The 21,304-nt window shown below is 48.3% G+C and overlaps 4 protein-coding genes across 10 annotated transcripts; 3 read left to right on the top strand and 1 right to left on the bottom strand.

Moving 5' to 3' along the window:
• Positions 1-65: 65 nt before the first annotated feature.
• Positions 66-1,445, top strand: LOC112348754 (protein NUCLEAR FUSION DEFECTIVE 6, chloroplastic/mitochondrial-like). 5 transcript variants are annotated; one of them, XM_024681903.1, is made up of 3 exons: positions 66-241; positions 917-1,045; positions 1,134-1,445. In XM_024681903.1, the coding sequence occupies exons 1-3, from the start codon at positions 96-98 to the stop codon at positions 1,165-1,167; spliced, it is 309 nt and encodes a 102-aa protein (XP_024537671.1). In that variant the 5' UTR covers positions 66-95; the 3' UTR covers positions 1,168-1,445. The 5 variants fall into 5 exon arrangements, with proteins under 5 accessions (XP_024537671.1, XP_024537672.1, XP_024537670.1 ...); XM_024681904.1 differs by having other exon boundaries at positions 71-241; positions 917-1,014; positions 1,169-1,445; XM_024681902.1 differs by having other exon boundaries at positions 74-241; positions 1,169-1,445.
• Positions 1,446-1,650: 205 nt separating this feature from the next.
• LOC9649944 (titin) lies at positions 1,651-9,364 on the top strand. 3 transcript variants are annotated; one of them, XM_024681842.1, is made up of 6 exons: positions 1,651-2,129; positions 2,190-2,439; positions 2,499-2,569; positions 2,620-2,676; positions 2,734-6,166; positions 6,422-9,364. In XM_024681842.1, exons 1-6 carry the CDS (start codon positions 2,046-2,048, stop codon positions 9,226-9,228), a joined length of 6,702 nt encoding a protein of 2,233 aa, XP_024537610.1. In that variant the 5' UTR covers positions 1,651-2,045; the 3' UTR covers positions 9,229-9,364. The 3 variants fall into 3 exon arrangements, with proteins under 3 accessions (XP_024537610.1, XP_002976948.1, XP_024537608.1); XM_002976902.2 differs by having other exon boundaries at positions 2,190-2,433; positions 2,734-9,364; XM_024681840.1 differs by having other exon boundaries at positions 2,734-9,364.
• Positions 9,365-9,824: 460 nt separating this feature from the next.
• LOC112348744 (titin-like) lies at positions 9,825-17,229 on the top strand. Its single transcript, XM_024681839.1, has 2 exons — positions 9,825-10,026; positions 10,100-17,229. The coding sequence occupies exons 1-2, from the start codon at positions 9,985-9,987 to the stop codon at positions 17,165-17,167; spliced, it is 7,110 nt and encodes a 2,369-aa protein (XP_024537607.1). The 5' UTR covers positions 9,825-9,984; the 3' UTR covers positions 17,168-17,229.
• LOC9638405 (putative aconitate hydratase, cytoplasmic) lies at positions 17,167-21,237 on the bottom strand. The gene is made up of 20 exons (XM_024681843.1): positions 21,095-21,237; positions 20,948-21,049; positions 20,796-20,900; positions 20,572-20,732; positions 20,399-20,491; positions 20,162-20,347; positions 19,949-20,110; positions 19,739-19,883; positions 19,546-19,688; positions 19,436-19,492; positions 19,305-19,384; positions 18,982-19,243; positions 18,865-18,932; positions 18,692-18,810; positions 18,519-18,640; positions 18,371-18,469; positions 17,838-18,317; positions 17,685-17,783; positions 17,391-17,633; positions 17,167-17,318 (listed from the first exon to the last, which is right to left on the bottom strand). The coding sequence occupies exons 1-20, from the start codon at positions 21,144-21,146 to the stop codon at positions 17,247-17,249; spliced, it is 2,850 nt and encodes a 949-aa protein (XP_024537611.1). The 5' UTR covers positions 21,147-21,237; the 3' UTR covers positions 17,167-17,246.
• Between the last annotated feature and the right edge of the window lie 67 nt (positions 21,238-21,304).

The raw sequence follows: 21,304 nt of genomic DNA, 5'->3' as shown, positions 1-21,304 counted from the left end.
GCTTGGCTTGACGGTATATTCGGTGACAGGAAATCCGTGGGGGAATGTTCTGTCAGGTCTCCCCCAAACCCTAAACCCTGCATGAGAGGAAAGATATGGCTGCAAGAAGTGCTGGACGATTCGCGAGGGCGGCGTTCGCCAATGCCGCCTCCGCTGCGCGCTCCGCCCGGCCTCAGGCGCCGCCGCTCTTTCGCGCGCGCGCGCCTCAGCGCAATCCCTTGGGCGGCGTTCGTTCTTCGGGGTAAGTTTTGCTTCCTCTTGCATGTTTTTCTTTGTTTTGGGTGCTCTGCTCTTATTGTTTTCTGGTTAAGTTCTTTCATTGTTGTTCGAAGATCTGTTTATTTTTTCTTTGTTTGCTCGGGTTGTGTTTTTTTTCCTGAAATGAAATCTCTTTCCTTTTTTTTTGTCTGCATTTGTTTTCCTTTAGTAAGAAGATCTAATTTTTAACTCTTCTTTCCGACGTGCTTGCTTGCAAAATCTGATGATCTCTCAAACAATTGCGTAGTTTGGAATGACTATAGCATTGTTTTGGGTCTTAATGTTTCCGGGTTAAGTTTTTACATCTATTGTTTGTTTCTTTGTCTGCTCGAGTTGTGTGACGATGTTTGCTGGGTTTGAGTTTTTCATCTATTTTTTTCTTTGTTTGGTTTTTTTTCCTGAGACGGTACATGAGTTTCCTACCAAATGTCTCTCTATGTTTCGCTGTGAGTTTTCTATTTGGACGCTGCACTTTTTTTTCCGTTGCTGTGCGTAAGAAGATCGCGTTTCTTTCGGAGGATTGTTGACGTGCTCGCTTGCAAAGTTTGACGATTTCTCAAACAATTGTGTAGTCTGGAATGAGTATAAGTTTTTCTTCCATGAAACGAGAACGATCACTCTAACTTGAAACCATTTCCATTCCCTTCTTTGATTGCAGACTCTTGCGACGGGAGATTGTGAGCATGCTACCGATGCACACCGCGACCGCCAAGGCGTGGCTCGTGTCGCGGATCTCCGAGGTCCCCGGTGATGCAGGTGTGTTCACTACCTTGCCTGGGTTGCTTAGGTGGGTACTGACAAGAGGAAACCATCCAACCATTCTTCAGAGTCTCTTTGCGTTTCTTCCCTGGATGGCTTACTAAATGTTTCGCTAGGTGCTTATCTAAAATGGCTATGGTTACGTCTTAAGAGCCGGAGATTCGTTTCCCGCGAGACACACCAAGAACACACTCAAGTTTTTGAAGTTTCTATTGATCCGCCGCGAGATCTCTCTCCGTCCAAATTGTTCTTCCAAAAGGTAGAGCTCCCAGATCTCTCCCGGTTTGAAGTTCTTCGTTGACGCACTGTGGAGGCAAAGAGACAAGAAAAGCTTGTTTTTTAGAGACCGACTTTCTATTGTTTTTTTTTCTCGCATTGCTTCTTTCCAGCAAAGGCCATCGAATAAATTTTATTCTCTACTCATTCCAGCAAAGCGATTTTTAGGATAATCACTTTGTTTAATTCTAAAAAGATCCAAGCCAACTACGTGAAAGTCATTCTTGTGGGGAAGGAAGAATATTTTCTGTTTACAATGTCAGTGAACGGCTTGGATCGTTCCTATATGGACGGCCACGATCGCCGCTCATAGCTGGCATTGGTCCGGCCTTCACAGTTTTTTCACTGTAGGGTTTATCGTGGCGCCATCGAAGAGGAAAGTTGTGGCGAGAGGGAGGGGCTTAGATCCTGGCGCTGGCGTAATTTTGTGAATCTGGAGTGATTTTTTTCGTGCTATTCGTGCTAGAATCCGGCATTCAGCGCTTTCTTGTGTAAATTTTGCTGGTTTCGCAGAGATCGGTGTGCGTGCTCGTGTATATAGATTTTTTTCCTCTTTCTCGACAGGGATTTTGGAGACCGTGATTCATACTTGCACTGTTTTTTTGATCGCAAGCTTGGATTTCATTCGCGTTTTTGTTCCCTTGCTCCGGTTTTTCTTAGAAGCTTGCACGAAGCAAGCCCCTTGCACGGAGGAGCAGCGAGAGATTTCTAGTATCATTGTTTTACATAGTTGTGTGTTCTTCTGATTCATCATGGGAAACGCTCAACGGAAAGAGAAGGATGACGGCCACCACAGAACGTCCAAGGCGGCCTCCAAAGTCGCCACAAAGATCAAAGTAGCTTCGATCTATCGTGGTGGTCTGGATTTCTCATTCGTTTTGGATCTGATCTTGCAGGAGACTGGCAAGAAGTTAATCGCCGACGAACCAAAAGATGACTTTGAGACCATCCAGAAGGAGGAAATCAAAGGAATGGATGAGCACGAAGAGGAGGGCCAAGAGGAGGAGGTTTTTCACGATCTTGTCCAGCAACTAGACGGGTTTTCGATGCCTGTGAAGTCGAGTCCATCTCGTCGGACTCCAGATTCGTCAGAGAGATCTTCACTTCCCTTGTCTTCCAATGGAGAGAGTAGCAGTGAAGGTAAAGGTAAACAACCGAGTTTCTTGTTTGATCTTATCCAACTCTACCAAGATTTTCTCGTGCAGCAAGATATCTGGGAGGACTCAAGACCGTCGTGGAGGATTTCTATAAGCCTGAGAACGATATCAATAAAGAGGTACTCTTGTCCATAGAGCTGCGAAATATTAATTGCTGACTCCCAAACAGCGTGAGATTCCTGGAAAAGCTGAGGAGTCTCCAGTTGGAATGTCTAAAGTTGAAGCGGTAAGATGATGTTCTCCAATATCGCTTGCCTTTTCTTGAGCTGTTTAGAGTTTCCAGGAACCCGAAAGTCCTCAAGGTCAGGAAGTTTTTCATGATTTACCCCAACAAGTGGTACTTCCCCCGGAGAGCTTTTCTAAAGTTCCAGCGGCTGACGCGCCCTTGAGCACCGATGATTCAAGCAATGATCCCAAACACGATCAAAGTCCACTATCTGAAGCGATGGCAATTGATTCTCCCGCTGTTGTCTCCGAGGCTCTGAAAGATGTTCCGCCTGAGGCTCCAACGTCTGATGACTCGCCAGTTATGACAGAAGACACCAAAGCTACTGAAGATACTGGACAGGATACTAGAAAACACGAAACTACGGATCAAAACAAGGAAGCCGTCAGTGAACGAGGTATCGACGACCAACTTAGTCCAGCGGCGGAGATCGATGCCAAAGAAGCCCCTCTTCAAGGTGGCGGCGTTCCACCCGATGTCATGGACAAAGAAAACGTTCCTCAAGCCAGGTCGGAGTTAGAAAACTTGACAGATAAACCATCAGAGGAGAAGGAAGTACCCGAATCATTACCTTCGGATGAAGCTCCCGTAGATTCGACGGTGGGAGTTGAAGACAAGGCTACCGCTGCGGACGAAAAAGTACCACAGAACATCGAAACCGGAGGGACAGTGGAAGGAAATGTTGACGAGCCTGAAGACCATGTAGCTACTGCTCCAGAGATAACGGAAGCCAAGCGTGAGAATGTAGCAGAAAGTGGAGAAAGCGAAGTTAAAGCTGTCGATCAACCCGAACAGATACCGGAAGATAAAACTGAGGCCGAGGTCGAAGAAACCGAACCGAATGCGGAGGAAACTCTGGCGGCAGAGACAGTCGACAAAGTGCCAGAAAGCAAAGATAATCAAGAGAAAACGGAAGAAGTTTCTGCTCAAGCCGAAGAGTTCGAGGCTGCTACACCAGAAACCATGCATGAAACCGACAATGTGTCTAGCGGTGACAAAGAACTGCAAATGGACGAAGCTCCTCCTCAAGTTGAGGAAAAAGTGGACAGCGAGAGTGCTCCTCAGGCCGAGATTGTGCCGCAAATGGAAGAAAAAACGGAAGAAATTCCAACTGAAGAAGAGACGCCACAGGTTGAAGATAGCAAGATTGAGGTTGAGTCAAAGGATCGTGAAGAACCTGTGAGCGAGGAAACCAATTTGGACAGTGCCGGTGCTGCGAAAGAACAAGCAGCTCCAGTGAGCTTGCCGGAGGAAACAGGCGCTAAAGCGGCTTCTTCTACTACTCAGCCTGTTGAGAGTGAGGAAAGTACTGCGTTAGAAGACACGACAGTGGCTCTTGACGCTACACCGACTGAAGAGCCTGTGCTAAGTGAAGAAGGAGGCGTCGAGCCTCCTCCAGAAACGGCTGGAGCTCAAGGACCTGATACTTTGGAGGTCAAGGAAGAGGATACTCTCGAACCAAACGAAGAGTCTAGAGAAGTTGCACCGGAAACTTTTAATATTCCTGCGACAACGGCACCTGATATCACGGAGAACTCCGAGGTTACGAGCTCCGCTCCTGACGTCGAAACTGAAGTTTCACCCGATGCAACAGTTGACGACGCTGCTCCAACCGTGGAAGCTGTTTCAGATGAGAAGGCTGGGGCTGAACTTGACAGGAAAGAGGACACGGGAGTTGAAACAAGTGTTGAAGCAGCGCCAACTGCCGAGACGCCGGAAGAAACTGGTGAAGAAACTGAACGAACGAAATCACTAGCAGATGAGCCTCAAGTTGAAGCGGCGGAAGAACCTGAGTATCAAGTTCTTGATGCCAAAGCTGAGCCTCCTAGCGTGGTTGAAGAGAGCACTGATCAACCAGTGACTTTGGCTGAAGAACCAGCATCAATTGATCGTGATGTGCAAGAACCAACCATCGGGACAATGGGACCAGCCGAGGTTGAAGAACCAGCTCTTGGGACGCCAGAGACAACGACAGTGGAAGAACCAGCCGGGGATAAGTTGGAGACTATGGATGACGCTATTGGTAAAGAGGACGCAACAGCATCTGAGCCAGGTTTGGAGGAACCTGTTGAAGGAAAAGCAGAAGAACCAGCATCAACTGATCGTGATCTGCAAGAACCAACCATTGGGACAATGGAACCAGCCGAGGTTGAAGATGAGACGCCAGAGACGGAGAAACCGCCCGAGGTTGAAGAACCAGCTCTTGGGACGACAGTGGAAGAACCAGCCAAGGATGAGTTGGAGACTATGGATGACGCTATTGGTAAAGAGGACGCAACAATATCTGAGCCAGGTTTGGAGGAACCTGTTGAAGGAAAAGCAGAAGAACCATCATCAACAGATCGTGATCTGCAAGAACCAACCATCGGGACAATGGAACCAGCCGAGGTTGAAGATGGGACGCCAGAGACGGAGAAACCGGCCGAGGATAAGCTGGATACTACTACGTCAACTACGGATGACGCTATTGGTAAAGAGGAAGCAGCAGCCTCTGAGCCAGCTTTAGAGGAAACTGTTGAAGCAAAAACGGAAGAACAAGAACCAACTATGGAAACAGCCGAGGTTGAACAACCAGCTCTTGGGACGCCAAAGACGACGACTGTGGAGGAACCAGCCGAGGTTGAAGAACGAGCTCTTGAGCCGCCAGAGACGACGACTGTGGAGGAACCAGCGGAGGTTGAAGAACGAGCTCTTGGGACGCCAGAGACGACGACTGTGGAGGAACCAGCCGAGGCTGAAAAACCAGCTCTTGGGACGCCAGAGACAACGACTGTGGAGGATCCAGCCGAGGGTAAGTTGAAGGAACCTGCTGATGGTGAAGCTTCGCAAGAGCCGGTGGAGACACCCCCCGTGGACGAACCAGCTCACGAGCCTGCTGAAGTTTTAGAACAAAATTTGAAGGAACCCGTGACTGAGGAACCATCAACTGCTAAGTTGGAGGAAGGTGAAGCTTTGGAAGAGCCAGCGGAGGCACCTGTCGTGGATGAACTAACTTCTACTCGAGATGAACCTGTCGAAGTTCCAGAACAAGATTTGAAGGAACCGGGGGTTGAAACAGTTCAAACGACGAGCGAGGAGGAACCATCTGCTAATGTGGAGGAGCCTGCTGAAGTTGAAGCTTCAGATCCTGTCAAAGTTCCGGAAGAGCATTTAGAGGATGAAATAGCTCCAACCACGAGCAAGGAGGAACCATCGGCTAAGTTGGAGGAGGCTCCTGAAGAGCCAGTAAAGTCACCCGTTGTGGACGAACCAGCTCCTACTCAAGATGAACCTGTTGAAGTTCCAGGACAACATCCAGAAGAACTGGTGACAGAAACAGTTCAAGCAACACGTGAGGAGGAGCCTGCTGAAGTCGAAACTTTGGAGGAGCCCGTTGAGACATCCCCCGTGGATGAACAAGCTGCTATGCCAGTCGAAGTCCCGGAACAACATGCAAAGGATGAGACTAGTGAGAAAGAACCATCTTCTATGGCCGAGGAGGACGAGCCAGTTGTGGATGAACCAGCTTCTGCTCTAGGTGAGGCAGTCGAAGTTCCAGAGCAACATGCAGAGGATGAGACTACGAGCAAGAAGGAACCATTGGTGGTGGAGGAACCTGCTGAAGTCACAGCTTCGGACGCAGTTCTGGATCAACCAGCTTCTACGCTAGATGCTGAGCCAGTCGAACTTCCAAAACAACATGCAGAGGATGAGACTGTTCAAACGACTCGTGAGAAGGAACCACCTTCTATGGCCGACGAGCCAGTTGTGGATGAACCAGCTTCTGCTCTAGGTGAGGCAGTCGAAGTTCCAGAGCAACATGCAGAGGATGAGAATACGAAGGAACCGGTGGAAGTTACAGCTTCGGATGAGTCAGTTGCGAATCAACCAGATGCAGAGCCAGTCGAAGTTCCAGAAGAACATGCAGAGGATGAGACTGTTGAAACAACGAGTGAGAAGGAACCATCTTCTTTGGTGGTGGAACCCGATGAAGTCACAGCTTCGGACGAGCCAGTTGTGGATCAACCAGCTTCTACTCTAGATGCAAAACCAGTTGAAGTTCCAGTCGAAGTTCCGGAACAACTTGCAGAGGACGAGACTGTTGCGAGTGAGAAGGAATCATCTTCTGTGGTGGCGGACGAGCCAGTTGTGGATCAACCAGATGCTGAGCCAGTCGAAGTTCCAGAACAACTTGCAGAGGATGAAACGACGAGTGAGAAGGAACCATCTTCTGTGGTGGCCGACGAGCCAGTTGTGGACCAACCAGCTTCACATCTAGATGCTGAGCCAGTCGAAGTTCCGGAACAACTTGCAAAGGATGAAACGACAAGTGAGAAGGAACCATCTTCTGTGGTGGCAGACGAGCCAGTTGTGGATCAACCGGCTTCTACTCTAGATGCTGAGCCAGTTGAAGTTCAAGAACAACATGCAGAGGACCAGACTGTTGAGACGACGAGTGAGAAGGAACCATCATCTGTGGTGGCGGATGAGCCGGTTGTGGATCAACCAGCTGCTACTCTAGTCGAAGTTCCAGAGCAACATGCAAAGGATCAAACGAGTGAGAAAGAACCATCTTCCGTGGAGGAGCCTGTTGAAGTTGACGAGCCAGTTGTGGATGAACCAGCTCCTACTCCAAATGAGCCAGGCGAACTTCCAGAACAACAAGCAGTTCCTGAAACGGTTCAAACGACAAGCGAGGAGGAAGCAGCTGCTAAGTTAGAGGAACCTGCTGAAGACACAGCTTCAGAAGAGCCACTACTTGAGACGCCAGCTGTGGATGAACCAGCTAATGAGTCTGTTGAAGTTCTGGAACAGGCTGAAGAGGAAACAGTTGCTCAAACACCAAGTGAGGAACCAGAACCAGCTGTGACTGTGGAAGAGCCCGGGGAACAAGAAGCAGACGAAAGAGCTCTTGAAACACAGGAACCAGTAACGAGCAAGGACGAGCTCGATCCAGCGGTCGTGATGGATGATCCAGTGGAGGTTCCTGAAAAACAAGTAGACGAACCAGCCAGTGAGACACAGGAGCAAGCTGAAAGAACTAGTTTGGATGAACCAGCTGCAGAATTAACCAGTGTGGATGAGCCAGTTCCTGCAATGGTGGAGCATTCTGAAGGAACTCCTGTGCCACAAGAAGCAGTCCAAACTACGAAGCTGGACGAACTAAAACAGGAGATTCCGGAAAAGCACGAGACAATCAACAATGAAACACAGGAACTGGAAGCAAAGGAACCGGCTGCCACGACGGAAGATGACAAAGCTCTTGAAACAGAAGCAGTAGCTCAAGCAGATGAACCAATGGAGGAGCCTGCAGAGAAACACGTAGAGGACGACACACGGGAACTGGCGGATCAAACGACTGGTCTGAACAAACCAGCTGCTGAAATGGACAAGCCTGCTGAAGCACAGGAGGAGGAAAGAGCTCTAGAGATACAAGAGCCAGAACAAGCTGTTACACTTCCTCCACATGAACCAGCTGAGGAGAAGCTTGTTGGAACTGCAGAAGAGAATGCTGCTGGAGTCGTGGAGACGCCTGGAGAACCCAAGGAAGTGTCGCATCAAAATGTGGATGAGACAACAGCCGAGAGTTCCAAATCTCCCACGGAAGAGTCTACTGAAACACCAAGCACAGAAGAACAACCAGCTTCGGTAGAGGAGGAAAAAGTTGGCGAACAAGTTATATTCCCAGAAGGTGGCGAGAGCACAGACGCTGCATCAATAGAAGAATCAAATCCTGCTGCAAACATTGAAGCGGCGGTGGAAGACCCAGCGGAAACTCCCGAAGCTGACATCAAGCCACTGGAAAAACTTGATGCACCAAGCCTGGAAGTAGCCGGATCTGAAGAAGCTGGAACCGGAGACCGTGCAATGCCGGAAAGCCAGCCACTCATTACAGGTGATCCCGCGAAGGTTGAAACCGTGGAACCCGAACCAATCCCTGGCAAAACCGAGACACCACCAAGCCTCGAGGAGACTCCACTGAATGCCGAGGAACAAGAACCAGTTGAGAAGCCAGAGAAGATTGAAACCACTCCGAAAGACAATGAAGTACCAGCGGCCCTAGAGCCGGGACAAGCTGATGAGAATCCAGTCGTGGAAACAGCGCCGGATGAGGTTGAGAAAGCACCAGCAGATAGTACACTAGAACAAAGTACACCAGAACAAAGTGTGGATCAGACAACAATAGTTGACCTTGGCGAGAAGTCAACGGAGGAAGTAAACGCACCAAGTTTGGACGATGAACCACAAGCGACCGAGGTGGAGAATTTAGCAGCTGTAGCAGAAGAAGTTCCTGCCAAGGAAGAAGAAGAGAGTACAATGTCAACGGCCGCTGACCCTGAAAAGGTGGAAGAACTGACTTCAAACCCAAAGTCAATTGCAGAGGAAGCGCACGAGAATGAGATGCCAGCAGAACCTGAAACCAAAACCGAACCTGAAAGCAAAACCGAAACTGAAACTACGAAAGAATCTCAGGAAGACAAGCCCGTTGACTCTGTTGAACCAGCCCATCACGAAACAACCTCGGAAACAAAACTATCAGATGAAACAGCAAAAGTAGAACCAAGCAGTTGATCGCATGACAAAACACAGAGCCAATATGAAATAACTGAAAACGCGAAACAGCTCTCTCTACGGAGAGCTTCCATGGTTTGGATAAGAAGCTCTGTACATACAGTTATATAGTATAAAGAAAATTGTGTTTGGTTGATAAGCTCTGTATATTATTCTCGTCGATGTGGTGGGAAGGAATATAAATGCTAGCTTGCATGCAACCAAAGAACTATTCTAAAAATCATCGTCAGCTTGGACAGCTTTATGTCGGTGTGAATATCTTTTAGAATTTGGATTCCAATCTTTGCCACCTTTTGGATTGCCCACATCATCCTCCATTTAAACTTCTCCACCTAGTGGCCAGGAAAAAAGAGAAAAGAATGACTGGACAGCTAGCCCTGTGTGGCCCATGCCAGGCTGGAGGACAGTTTGGACGGTGCCGACCAAAAAGAAAGGTGATGTGGATAGATGCTGGGCCATGTGGACCTGACACGCAAGCATTTTCCCGCCCAAAGTTTTTGATCCGATTCCTTTCTGGAAGGAATATTGTAGGAGACAAGACGTTGGCGGTGTATGTGGATATATGATGAGATTTTAGGGTGATTATTTCTTCTCAGTGGATTAAGATAGGTTGTCCTTGGCGCCTGGCGAGCGATCCATCGGGTTTCGATCGATCTTTGCGATCCCGGGCTTGATTCTTGGAGCAGAGGCGGAATCTGTTCTTTCATTGGAGGATCGATCGATCCGTGGTGCTGTTTTTGATCGAATACCTCTGCCATGGGCCTAGATGATGCGGAAGTAAATAGCGACGCGATCCAGGTATGGCTTAGAGATCTTTAGCATAAGATTTTAGTGGCAAGATTTTGATTTTTCTATCGCATTCTTCTCGTAGGCTGCCGAAGAGAGCATCGCCATCGAAGGCTTAGCTTTAGAAAGCAAGAGTGAGAATAGTTCTTTGAGCGGCGTTAGTTTTTTGGATAAGGAGAAGAGTGGAGTAGACAGTGATCAGAGTAAAAAGGACTTAAGCGTTAGATCTGGAGAAAAAGAATCAAAGCCTGTCGAAGATGGTAAGTCTGAGGAAGAGAATCCGGCGGCTGTTTTAGTGGAGCCTCTGGACGAGAAGAAACTTGTGGATAAAGTCGAAGAAAATGGTGGTCAAGCGTTACTTGAAAGTAAAGATGACGGAGAAGGAGCTGAGATGAACGCAGTGGAGGAACCTTTACCAGCAACCGTGACGATTAAAGCAAGCGAGAAAGGTGATCCAGCAGTAGAAGGTGATCGTGATGCTGCTCCAGTCGAGCACGGGGTACAAGAGGTTGTGAAAGATGGTGTTGACGAAGACAAGGCAAGTTCACAAACGGACGTATCAAGCGAAGATCTTGATGGTAAGGTTCTTCTCGAAGATCAGACTCTTGGAAGTAAGCTAGAAGCCGAGGATCGAGTAGCAGAGGCAACGAAAAATGGGAGTGGACAAGAGTCACTGGAAGAAACAGATCCACAGCAAAGCAATGATCAACTCAAGTTAGACGAACCAAGTCTGGCCGAGGTTGATAATCCAGCGAACACTGAAGAGGAAAGCGGATCAGTCGTCGGGGAATCTGAGAACAGGAACACTTCTGATGAAAGTTTTCACGATAGTGGAAAAGGTGGCATCGAAGTTGGAACAAGCGAACAAGCAGCACCTCGTGCAGAGAGTGATGCCCAGATCCCTGACGAAGAGAAGTCCCCTGAAAGTCATTTGGAACATCAGATCGAGGAACAGAGTAGTCAACATGAGAATGAAACAGTAGCCGAAGGGACATCGTCATTGGAAGTGGGAGGTAATCCGGAGAACTCGAGTCCGAAAGAAGAAGTTGGAGCAGCAGCTGATGTTGATACTTTGGCCTCGATTCCAGCGACAAGCGACGGAAGTGATTTGCAAGAAAAGTCGGACATGGTTGAAGAAGCAGTAACTGTTGATGCAGCAAGAAACTCTGGAGATCATGGCCAAGAAGATTCAGCGACTGAAGGCACACCAGGAGATGACATCGTGGATACGGTAGCTGAAATAACAGAGGATATTGAGCGTCAAAGCTTGCCTGATGGGGAACGCGACCTTACTGTTCCTGATGAAGATGTTAAGGTGGAAGCGATGGAGGAAAGTGGAGCCAGGAACACTGAGAAGGAACAAGGGAATAATGACGAAACGAATGACAAAACACTCTCGGACGCGGTAGAAACATCTTTAGAAACAGTTTCTGAAGAAGTTACTCCGCATGAAAACGACGCTAGCAACGAGGAAAAGAAAACAGAGGATGATACAGGAGCGAGTGTTGAGACACCAGCAGTCGTTGCAGGCACGGAGGAAACGGAACCAGTGGACGATGGAGTTAAGGAAACAGTGTCTGATCAGACCGCCATCGCTGACGAGAAGGAAACAACATCCGATAGTAAAGAACAGGTCGAGGAAACTGACGTGCAAGCATCTTTAGAAACACCAAAGGAGATGGAAGCAGCCGATCATGAAACTAGTACTAAGGAAACAATGCCTAATGACTTGGAGACTTCTATAGAAACACTGGTGGTGGATGAAGTTGCAGCCGATCACGAAGGAAATACTGTGCTTGGCGGAACAGTGACAGAAAATAAGGAGCTGGTTGATGAAGAGGAAACAGTGGCTAGCCAGGAAAACACTTTCTCAGAAACAGTAAAGGCACCAAAGGTGGTGGAGGAGATTCCGGAAACAACAAACGATGTAAAAGTTGAAGAGACAGTGGCTGACGAGCTGGATACTTCTGTAGAGACACAAGAACCGGCTCAACCGAACGAAACAGCTATGGACGAGCCAGTTGAAGTGATGGAGCAGGAAATAGCTCTTGAAACACACAAACCAGCTGTAGCAACGGGCGGGGATGAAGAAGCTGCTACAACTTTTCCAGAAGAACGAGCTGAGGAGGAGCTTGTTGAAGCTCCGGAAGAGGAAGTTGTTGAACCTGTGGAGACATCTGCAGAAGCCACTCATCAAAATGTGGATGAGACAACAGCCGAGACTTCCAAACCTCCCATGGAAGAGTTGACCGAAACACCAAGCACCGAAGAACAACCAGCTTCTACAGAGGAGGAAAAAGTCGACGAACAAGTTATATTTCCAGAGGCTGGCGACAGCACAGACGCTGCGTTGATAGACGAGTTAAATTCTATTACAAGCATCGGAGCGCCAGTGGAAACTCCCGAAGCTGACATCAAGCCGCTGGAGGAACTTGTTGAAGCACCAACACTGGAAGTAGCCAGATCGGAAGAAGGTGGAAACGGAGACAGCGCAATCCCTGAAAGCGAGCCACTCATCACAGGTGATCCCGCCAAGGTTGAAACCGTGGAACCCGAACCAATCCCTGCTGAAACCGAGCCACTCATCTCAGGTAATCCCGCCAAGGCTGAAACCGTAGAACCCGAACCAATTCCTGCCGAAACCGAGCCAGTCGTCACAGGTGATACTACCAAGGTTGAAACCGTGGAACTCGAACCAATTCCTGTCGAAACCGAGCCACAACCAAGCCTCGAAGAGACTTCACTGAATGCTGAGGCAGTGAGGATTGAAACCACGCTGGAAGACAGTGAAATATCGCCGGCCGTAGGGCCAAGACAAGCTGATGAGAATCCAGTCGAGGAAGCAACGCCAGACGAGGCCGAGAAAGCAGCCGATCTTATGCAAGCACCAGCAGCGAGTACACTAGAACAAAGTGTGGATCAAACAACGCCAGTTGACAAGTCAACGGAGGAAGTAAACGCACCTGTGGAGGAAGAACCAAAACCGACCGAGGTGGAGAATCCAACAGCAGAAGAAGATGTTCCAGCGAAGGAAAAAGAAGCAACGCCCGCTGACCCTGAGGAGGCAAAAGTTGACGAACAACCTATAGCCCCAACAATCGGAGCGCCAGTTCAAACTCCCGAAGCTGATATCAACCCGTTGGAGCAGGCTACAAAAGTGGAAGCTGGATCGGAAGAAGCTGGAACCGGAGAAGCAGCAAGCGAGCCACTTACTACAGAAGAACCCGCTGAAGTAGAGACTACGGAACGAAGCCCTGTTGAAGTCGAGCCATCACCAAGCCTCGAAGAGACATCATTGAATGCTGAGGAACAACAATCAGAGGAGGAATCAATGACCGTCCAGCAGGAACAAACTGATGCGAGTCCAGTTGAGAAAACGATCCCAAACGAGGAGAAACCACTCGATCCTGTGGAAGCGGCCACAGAGAGTATATCAACTTCTGAGACGGCAGATGAAGAGAAGTTCGAGGAAACAGTGCCTAGCCAGGTAGAAGATCTCTCAGAAATAGCAGCTGCCACAAACGAGGACGACACAGCCGGTGATGAAGTAAAAATTGAAGCAACAGGCCAGGTGGAAACTTCTCTAGAAGCACCGATGGAGGAGATTCAGGGAACAGCAGACAATGACGTGAAGATCAAGGAGACAGCAGCTGCTTTAGAGACGAGTAATCAAATCGAGGAGGACTTCGCCAGCACTGAGGAAAAGGAAGCAGTGGACGATGAAGTGAAAATGGAGGCCGAGACGACTAAGGTGATTGGAGTCGTTCCCGAGGAAAAGGAAGTAGCAGCCGATGAAGCGAAAATCGAGGAAACGGTATCGAGCGAGGACGCTTCTAAGGTGATGGAGCAGATTGAAGCCGTCGAGTCGGCGAATGATGAAGACGTGACTGGAAACACAGTGCCTGACCAGGTGGAAACTACTGCAGAAACACCAGAAGTAGCAAGGGAGATTGAATTGGTCCCTGCGACGGCAACAAATGAAGCAGACACGGATGAATCTACGTCGAAAATGATATTAGAGAAGCAGGAAACGCAGGACCGTGAAGAGCCAGCAGCAGAGCAACTTGAGGCGGAGTCACGGGACCTCGTAATAAACAGTGAGCTGAATAGCAACGAAGAATCACAAGTGGAGGAGCTTCAGCTGGAAGACAGGGTCGAAGCAGCAGGAAACGCAGACAACGAAGCACCAGTAGCAGACTCTGAACAACTGGAAAGCAGGCCCTTGAAGAACACCACAATCGAAGACAAAGATGAGAAGGCTGGAGATCTCAATGAACCCGAAAAGCCAGCAGAGGCTCAGGAAATCGATGATGCGCGGAGCGAGGATAAAGTTGGGGAAAGCAAAGAGAAGGTCGATGAAAACGCGAGAATTGAGTCGGAGATTACTGGTACAGCAGAAGCCGTTGACAGTAGACAAAATGAGGACGTTGCAACAACACCAGAGAGTGTCACTAAGGAGATCCCAGATCAAGCATTGAGTGCAGCATCGGACGAAGCAGATGCTGCGTCGCTAGGAAACGAAAAACCTGGTGAGGAGCAGAGAACATCATCGCAAATTGTTGACAGCAGGGAAGTGGAGAAAGAGGATGAAGCTGCAGTGGATACAACAACAGGGACGGAAGAACGAGCTGATGAGCTGGTCGATGTGGCAGAAGATCCAGAAAGTAAAGTGCAAGCCGAAGAAGAGCTGGCTGACAAATCTGGGATACTCGAGGAAGCTGTTCCAGACGGAAGCGCAAGTGTTAGTGAGGAACAACTAGCAACAGAACCGATGGAGGAGATAGACGCCGCAGAGGAATCTGGAAGCAAAAGTGTCGAAGAAAAGACGAGCAGTGGAGATCACGAAGTAGACGCAGGCGAGGATCATAGAACTGATCAAGTATCTGCTGCGCCAGAGTCTGATGCTCAAGACAAGAAAGAAGCGGCTGAAGAAACACCACGCGAGGCTGAGCAAGTCCACGAAGCAGAGAATGAGACCACATTGCACGGACAAGACCAAGTTGACGGGACACCAACCAAAGACAAGGCTGATCAGGAAGGCGAAAGTTCCAACGTTGAAGATGCAGTACCTCTAGACAAAATCGAGGGCGACGAACTAGCTGCCGGATCATCAGAAGAAACAAAAGATACCGTTGCTGTTGACAAGAGAACCGAAGACGAACTACCAACGATGACAACAGAAGAAAGCGGGACAACTTTGGACGATGACGCCAAATCCAAAGTTGAGGCTGACGACGGCAGAGATGCACAAATTGAGAAGCTGGAGGACTCTGGAGTTACCGAAGATCATAGCATCCAGAAAAGTAAGGATACAGACGAAGGCAGTGCCGTGGAAGTTGAACCAGCAACAGATGAAAGTGTGGTCACTAAGCAAGCAGGAGAACAGTTGGATGGAGCTGAGGATCAAGCAGCAATAGACGCAGATGGCAAAGAGAGGACTAGAAACGATCAAGCGTCTGCTGGCGAACTGGTTTTGGAAAGTCAAGGGCCATTGAAGACAGATGAGGCTGACAGAGGACTTGAGCTTCAAGATGGAATTGAGAACACAGCTGCTGAAGAAGTCGGAGAGAAACCACACGAGGAGATTACGCTGCAAAGTGAAGCTGATGATAAAGGGGGAGAAGACTTGCCGTCGACATTCCAAGATGTCGAGGGAGCTATCGAAGCCAGGGAGGAAGCGGAGAACAAGGCAGTCGAAGGTGGTGACGAAGCAATCCAGAATCCAGTGGAAGGTCGGCATGAAGAAGGCGAGCAAGATATTAGAGATACCGAGGAGTCAACAAATCTGATTGAATACGAACCTTTGAAAGACGAAGCCGTGGACAGGACTGTTCCAGCTGCTGGCGACGACGAAGAAAAGGTGCAAGAAACAGTGAGCAGTGAAGAAACTCGGGCTAAGATCGCAGAGAACTTGGAGATGGAAGCAGCGGACAAACGCGAGGAAAGACTTCAAGTAGCAGAAGATCAAGATCCAAGCGGAGAGAAAGAGAAAGAAACAACAGTTCTCCGAACGGATGATCTTTCCACGAGCACTCAGGCAGCAGAAGACATAATCCCAGACAAGGAAGAGATCCACGATGAAGCTCAAGTAGCCGAAGATATAATTCCTGACAAGGAAGAGGTGCACGACGAAACCCAAGTAGCCGATGATATAATTCTGGACAAGGAAGAGGTGCACGAGGAAACTCGAGTAGACGAAGATATTATTCCGGACATGGAAGAGGTGCACAGCGAAACTCAAGTAGCAAGAGATACACTTCCGGACAAGGAAGAGGTGCACGACGAAACTCAAGTAGCAGAAGGTATAAGTCCGGACAAGGAAGAATTTCACGACGCAGATGTCGCCTTTCCGGACCAAGAAGCTGAAGAAGCAACAGTTGAAGAAACATTGGTATCTGCGGACGAAGAGAAAGAAGCGGCAGTAGCTGCTGGTGAAGGAACTCATCCAGCAGAGAATCGCGAGGATCGGGAGGCTAAGGAGATCGAAACAACAAGCATCGTCCACGAAAACGACAAGGAAGAAGCAACAACACCAGCCGACGACAAAGGCGACATTCCTCTAGACGAAGCAGTTTTCATCACTGCCGAAGACGATGGAACTCAGCTAGCAGAAAGTCAGGAGGAAGACAAAGACAAAGCAGTACCAGAAGTTTCCACACCAGGCGAAGACAAAGGTCTCATTGTTCCAGACGAAGGAACTCAAAAGAAAGAGAAAGAAGCTGAAAGAGTACCACAAGATTTCACACCAGCCGAAGACAAAGGCATCACTGCTCCAGACGACGCAGCTCTCATCACTGTCAAAGACGAGCCAGCAGACGCTCAGGAGGAAGACAAAGAGCAAGTCGAGGAAACGACTCCCACCAGCGAGGAAGAGAGTCCGCTGCTACAAGAGGATCCAAAAGCCGCTAGCAAAACCGAAGAACCAGCAGTAATCAGCGAAGGAGAAGAACCTGGAGTAGCCGCGAAGGCCATAGACATCGATGATCTTACGACCCCTCCAGCAGCAGAAACTAAACAAGAGAGCTCGCCACCACCGGCAAGCATCAGCGTCGCGTCAGCCTTGAAGAGCATTGTGGCAGCGTTGTCCACAAAGCCTTCCAAGAAGAAGAGGCTGAGACTAAAAAAGGAGCTGGCCAAGGAGCTGCAAGCATGAAAGCAAGGATGTTACTACACTTAGATTTGTTTGAGAAATAAAAGCACGTTATTCCAAATTCACAAAAGAGTCCTTTAGTCTAAGCACTGCCAAGTAGCTGCCTCAACACATAGTGCAAGATTCCACCGTGATTAAAGTAAGTCTTCTCAACCTGTGCATAGCCAAGTGTAAAGCCAAAGATCAAAACTCCACCAGCAAAAAGAAAAAAAAAAAGTTTTCATACCTCCGTATCAAAGCGAAGTGTGCAAGTAAACTCCTTCCCCGTGTTGGTCTTCACAAGCACGTCCTGCCCGGGCTTGATCTCCTCGATCGTGGATGGCAGCTCGATGGTGAAGGTTTCATGTCCAGTAAGACCAAGCGATTCTGCGTCTTCGCCATTCTTGTAGCACAGAGGGATGATGCTCATTCCAACAAGGTTGCTCCGGTGAATTCTCTCGAAACTCTTAGAGATGACAGCTTTCACTCCCTGCCAACAAAGCGATCCATGACTTTAGCTTGAAAACTTAATTGGTCTAACCTGAAGGAAGGGCCCTTTGGCTGCCCAATCTCGTGAACTGCCACTGCCATATTCTGCTCCGGCAAGAACCACCATCTCCTTTCCTTCGTCTTTATATTTCTGCAAAGGAAACCTCAGTTCTCTTAAAGACCAAACATGAAATAGAAGAAATACCTGCGCCACATCGAAAACCCAGTGACATTCCCCAGAAGGAAGATGGACGGTTTTTGGTCCCACTTCACCTTTGAGCAGCTTATTCACAATTCTGATGTTTGCGAACGTCCCACGAACCATAACCTCGTCATTTCCACGTCGGCTGCCGTAAGAGTTGAAGTCTTTCCTCTCGACGCCTCTTTCCGTCAAATATCTGGCAGCCGGACTGTCTTTGTGGATGCTCCCGGCTGGTGAAATATGATCGGTAGTGATACTGTCCCCGAGATTTAGCAAAACGGCTGCGTCGTGAACGCCATGAACACCGGGTGGATCTCGAGTCATGGTCTTGAAAAATGGCGGCTCGTGAATGTACGTTGATTTAGGATCCCATGAGTAGAGATCTCCAGTAGGAGCAGGCAAGTCATTCCACATAGTATTGCCCTTCGTGATGGATTCGTATGTAGACTTGAACATTTCGGGCAACACAGAAGCTTCTGCAACCTGGAAGTGAACGAGTTTTAAGAAAAAAGATGAAAGTGATTCACAATACATACTTTTGCGACTTCTTCCGACGTTGGCCAAATGTCTCTCAAGAAAACTTGTTTCCCAGAGTGGCCAACACCGATGGGTTCCTTCTCAAAGTCGATGTTTACCTGCAAAGAAAATCATAAAAACACGGTTGTGCTGAAAACAAAGGCTTACCGTTCCTGCTAATGCATAAGCTACAACCAGAGGAGGAGAAGCCAAATAGTTGGCCCGCGTTAAGGGATGCACCCGTCCTTCGAAATTCCTATTTCCCGATAAGACCGCTGCAGCAACAATATCTGTTGACAGAAGACAGTAAGTAACAAGAGAAAATGCAGAGAGCTACGTACCATTATCCGCTATCGCTGTAGCCACAGCCTCATGTAGCTCGCCAGAGTTTCCAATGCAGGTAGTGCACCCATATCCCACAACACTAAATCCTTGCATATCAAGGTACTTCAAAAGACCACTGCAGTACTTACATGTGGTTCAGAATACAGGCATGCGGCAATCAAACAATTACCTTTTTATAAGGTACTTCGTAACAACGCCTGAACCAGGAGCAAGACTTGTTTTTATCCAGGGACGAACCTGCTTACAAAACTAAGTTAACCATCTAGAGAACATATTGATGGCATACCTCGAGTCCCAGTTCCGTTGCCTTCTTGGCAACTAGTCCAGCTCCAAGCATCACGTAGGGATTGGATGTATTCGTGCAGCTTGTAATCGCGGCAATGACGACATCCCCATGTCTTAGCTCTGCCGGCTTTCCTTCGTATGTAAATTGAGCGGTCTTGTGCTGAAGATCCTTCGGAATGTTAAAGCCTTTGAAGCCAACTTTATTGTCTAGGCAGGCCTGCCAATCAGCCTTCATGTCCTTAAGAGAAACCCGATCATGCGGACTAACAGAAAAAGTTGGATGTTAGAGAAGGAGCGAGCCATCAAAAATCGACAAAAGCTAACCGTTTAGGTCCAGAAATGCAGGGTTCAACGCTTCCCAAATCGAGCTCTAGATATGCTGAATAGACCGTCTCAGGTTGTTTCTACGCGAATAATAAAAAACTGTTAGGCAAATTTCTATAGTATCTTGTTACCTGAGAATAGTCCACAAACATATCATTTGCACGCAAATAAGCTTCGACCATTTTCACCTGTATTATTATACTAAATCATAAGGTTTTATTTTAGAAATGTATAAAGTTACCTTCTCTGCATCACGGCCTGTCAAGCTTAAATAATTTAAGGTCATCTGATCGACAGGGAAAAATCCCATAGTAGCACCATATTCCGGCGACATGTTAGCAATAGTTGCTCGGTCAGCTAGTGAAAGGCAGCTGACACCCTCGCCTGAAATAAAAGGAAAACGTTAGGAGTATAAAACTCAAGTAGATACAGACCGTAAAACTCAACAAACTTCCCAACCACACCATGTTTCCTCAACATTTGCGTTACAGTAAGGACCAGATCTGTTGCAGTGACTCCAGCCTGAAGTTTGCCTACTAGCTTAAACCCCACGACTTCCGGAAGAACCATGCTCATTGGCTGTAACAAAAATGGATGAATTTGAAAAATCCGGATAGATGTTGCAAAATCCTGAATCAAAATACCTGTCCAAGCATTGTTGCCTCCGCTTCGATTCCTCCAACTCCCCATCCGGCAACTCCAAGTCCGTCTATCATGGTGGTGTGCGAATCAGTACCAACCAAGCTATCCGGATAAAGAAAGCCATCTCTGTTGAACACTACTCGAGCGAGATACTCCAGATTCACCTGACAATAATGACAAATGTAAACTTCCAGATTTAAAAACTGGGCTCATACCTGATGGACAATACCAGAACCAGGAGGAACCACCAGCATGTTTTTGAAGGCAACCGATCCCCACTTCAGAAACGCAAACCTTTCCTTGTTGCGATTAAACTCAAACTGCATGTTGCTCGCGACGGCATTAGCCGAGCGAGCGACATCGACTTGTACGGAGTGATCAATCACGAGGTCGACAGGTATCTAAAAGCAAGAACCAACTTTCCTCATGAGAAAAAAGAACAAAGGTTTTACCAAAGGATTGATTTTTGTGGGATCGCCACCGAGCCTCTTCATAGCATCCCGCATTGCAGCTAGATCCACCAGAGCTGGTACACCAGTGAAATCCTGAAGGAAAAAGAAAAAAAAAAAAAACACAAGAGTTGGAACAAGTCACATCACAATTGTTTGATTCGTAGCTTCCAAACCTGGAGGATAACTCGAGCAGGCTTGAAAGGAATTTCCACTAGCTTTGGAGCAGTGTTAACCCAGTCGGCAATTTTCTCTACATCGTCCTTTGTAACCTGGAAGTTGTCACAGTTTCGAATGGCCGATTCCAGCAAAATCTTGATCGAGTAAGGCAGCTTCTCTGTGCAATCGAACGAAAAAGAGAGAAAATTTGAGATCAAATCAAGAGAGAACACCAGCATACCAATTCGTGGATCATGCAAGTCTGGAAGGCTGTAATATTTCCCATACTCCCCACCGTCGTCCTTGGACAAGGAAGTGAGAATACTCTCGAATGGATGCCCCGACACTGCCAAATTTCGCGTCAGAGGAGAAATTTCCAGACATCGCGCTCACCCATTGCGATCTCCTGTCGCTGCCGCAAAGCGATCGAGGCGCGGAAGTGCACGGATCGGACGCGATGGAAGCAGCTCAGCCGGGGAGGCGAAAGGCCTGAATCTGCATTGAAATCGATATCGCGAGGTTGCTATTGCGAGAGATGACCTTTCCGGACGATTGGAGCTGCCAGACAGAGATTCCAAGCAGCTGCGAGCATAGAATGCGCGGCCCTAGAACGATCCGAGCGGTCGATCTATAAACCCTAGAGTCAATTTGCCACGGCTTGTGTGCTCCACGTGGTCGAGAGATGGAGAATTTACCATCTACCACCGCATCGACGGCCACGATCGCTGGTAAATAAGAGGGAAAGCCGTA

Source organism: Selaginella moellendorffii, unplaced genomic scaffold (genome assembly GCF_000143415.4).
Source record: "Selaginella moellendorffii unplaced genomic scaffold, v1.0 SELMOscaffold_32, whole genome shotgun sequence".
In the NCBI taxonomy this organism is placed as follows: domain Eukaryota; kingdom Viridiplantae; phylum Streptophyta; class Lycopodiopsida; order Selaginellales; family Selaginellaceae; genus Selaginella; species Selaginella moellendorffii.
This window is presented reverse-complemented; position numbering and strand designations above follow the sequence as displayed.

Bases quoted from the DNA above. Each gene is read 5' to 3' on its own strand.
- LOC9649944 (XM_024681840.1), top strand. From the start codon at position 2,046: ATGGGAAACGCTCAACGGAAAGAGAAGGATGACGGCCACCACAGAACG. The intron at 2,130-2,189 runs GTAGCTTCGATC...CTGATCTTGCAG, and splicing joins AAGTCGCCACAAAGATCAAA to GAGACTGGCAAGAAGTTAAT. The intron at 2,440-2,498 runs GTAAACAACCGA...TTTCTCGTGCAG, and splicing joins GAGTAGCAGTGAAGGTAAAG to CAAGATATCTGGGAGGACTC.
- LOC112348754 (XM_024681900.1), top strand. From the start codon at position 96: ATGGCTGCAAGAAGTGCTGGACGATTCGCGAGGGCGGCGTTCGCCAAT. The intron at 242-916 runs GTAAGTTTTGCT...CTTTGATTGCAG, and splicing joins GGCGGCGTTCGTTCTTCGGG to ACTCTTGCGACGGGAGATTG. The intron at 1,015-1,085 runs GTGTGTTCACTA...ACCATTCTTCAG, and splicing joins CGAGGTCCCCGGTGATGCAG to AGTCTCTTTGCGTTTCTTCC.
- LOC112348744 (XM_024681839.1), top strand. From the start codon at position 9,985: ATGGGCCTAGATGATGCGGAAGTAAATAGCGACGCGATCCAG. The intron at 10,027-10,099 runs GTATGGCTTAGA...TTCTTCTCGTAG, and splicing joins TAAATAGCGACGCGATCCAG to GCTGCCGAAGAGAGCATCGC.
- LOC9638405 (XM_024681843.1), bottom strand. From the start codon at position 21,146: ATGCTCGCAGCTGCTTGGAATCTCTGTCTGGCAGCTCCAATCGTCCGG. The intron at 18,933-18,981 runs GTATGCCATCAA...TTTTGTAAGCAG, and splicing joins CAACGGAACTGGGACTCGAG to GTTCGTCCCTGGATAAAAAC. The intron at 18,470-18,518 runs GTAAGCCTTTGT...TTTTCTTTGCAG, and splicing joins CTTATGCATTAGCAGGAACG to GTAAACATCGACTTTGAGAA.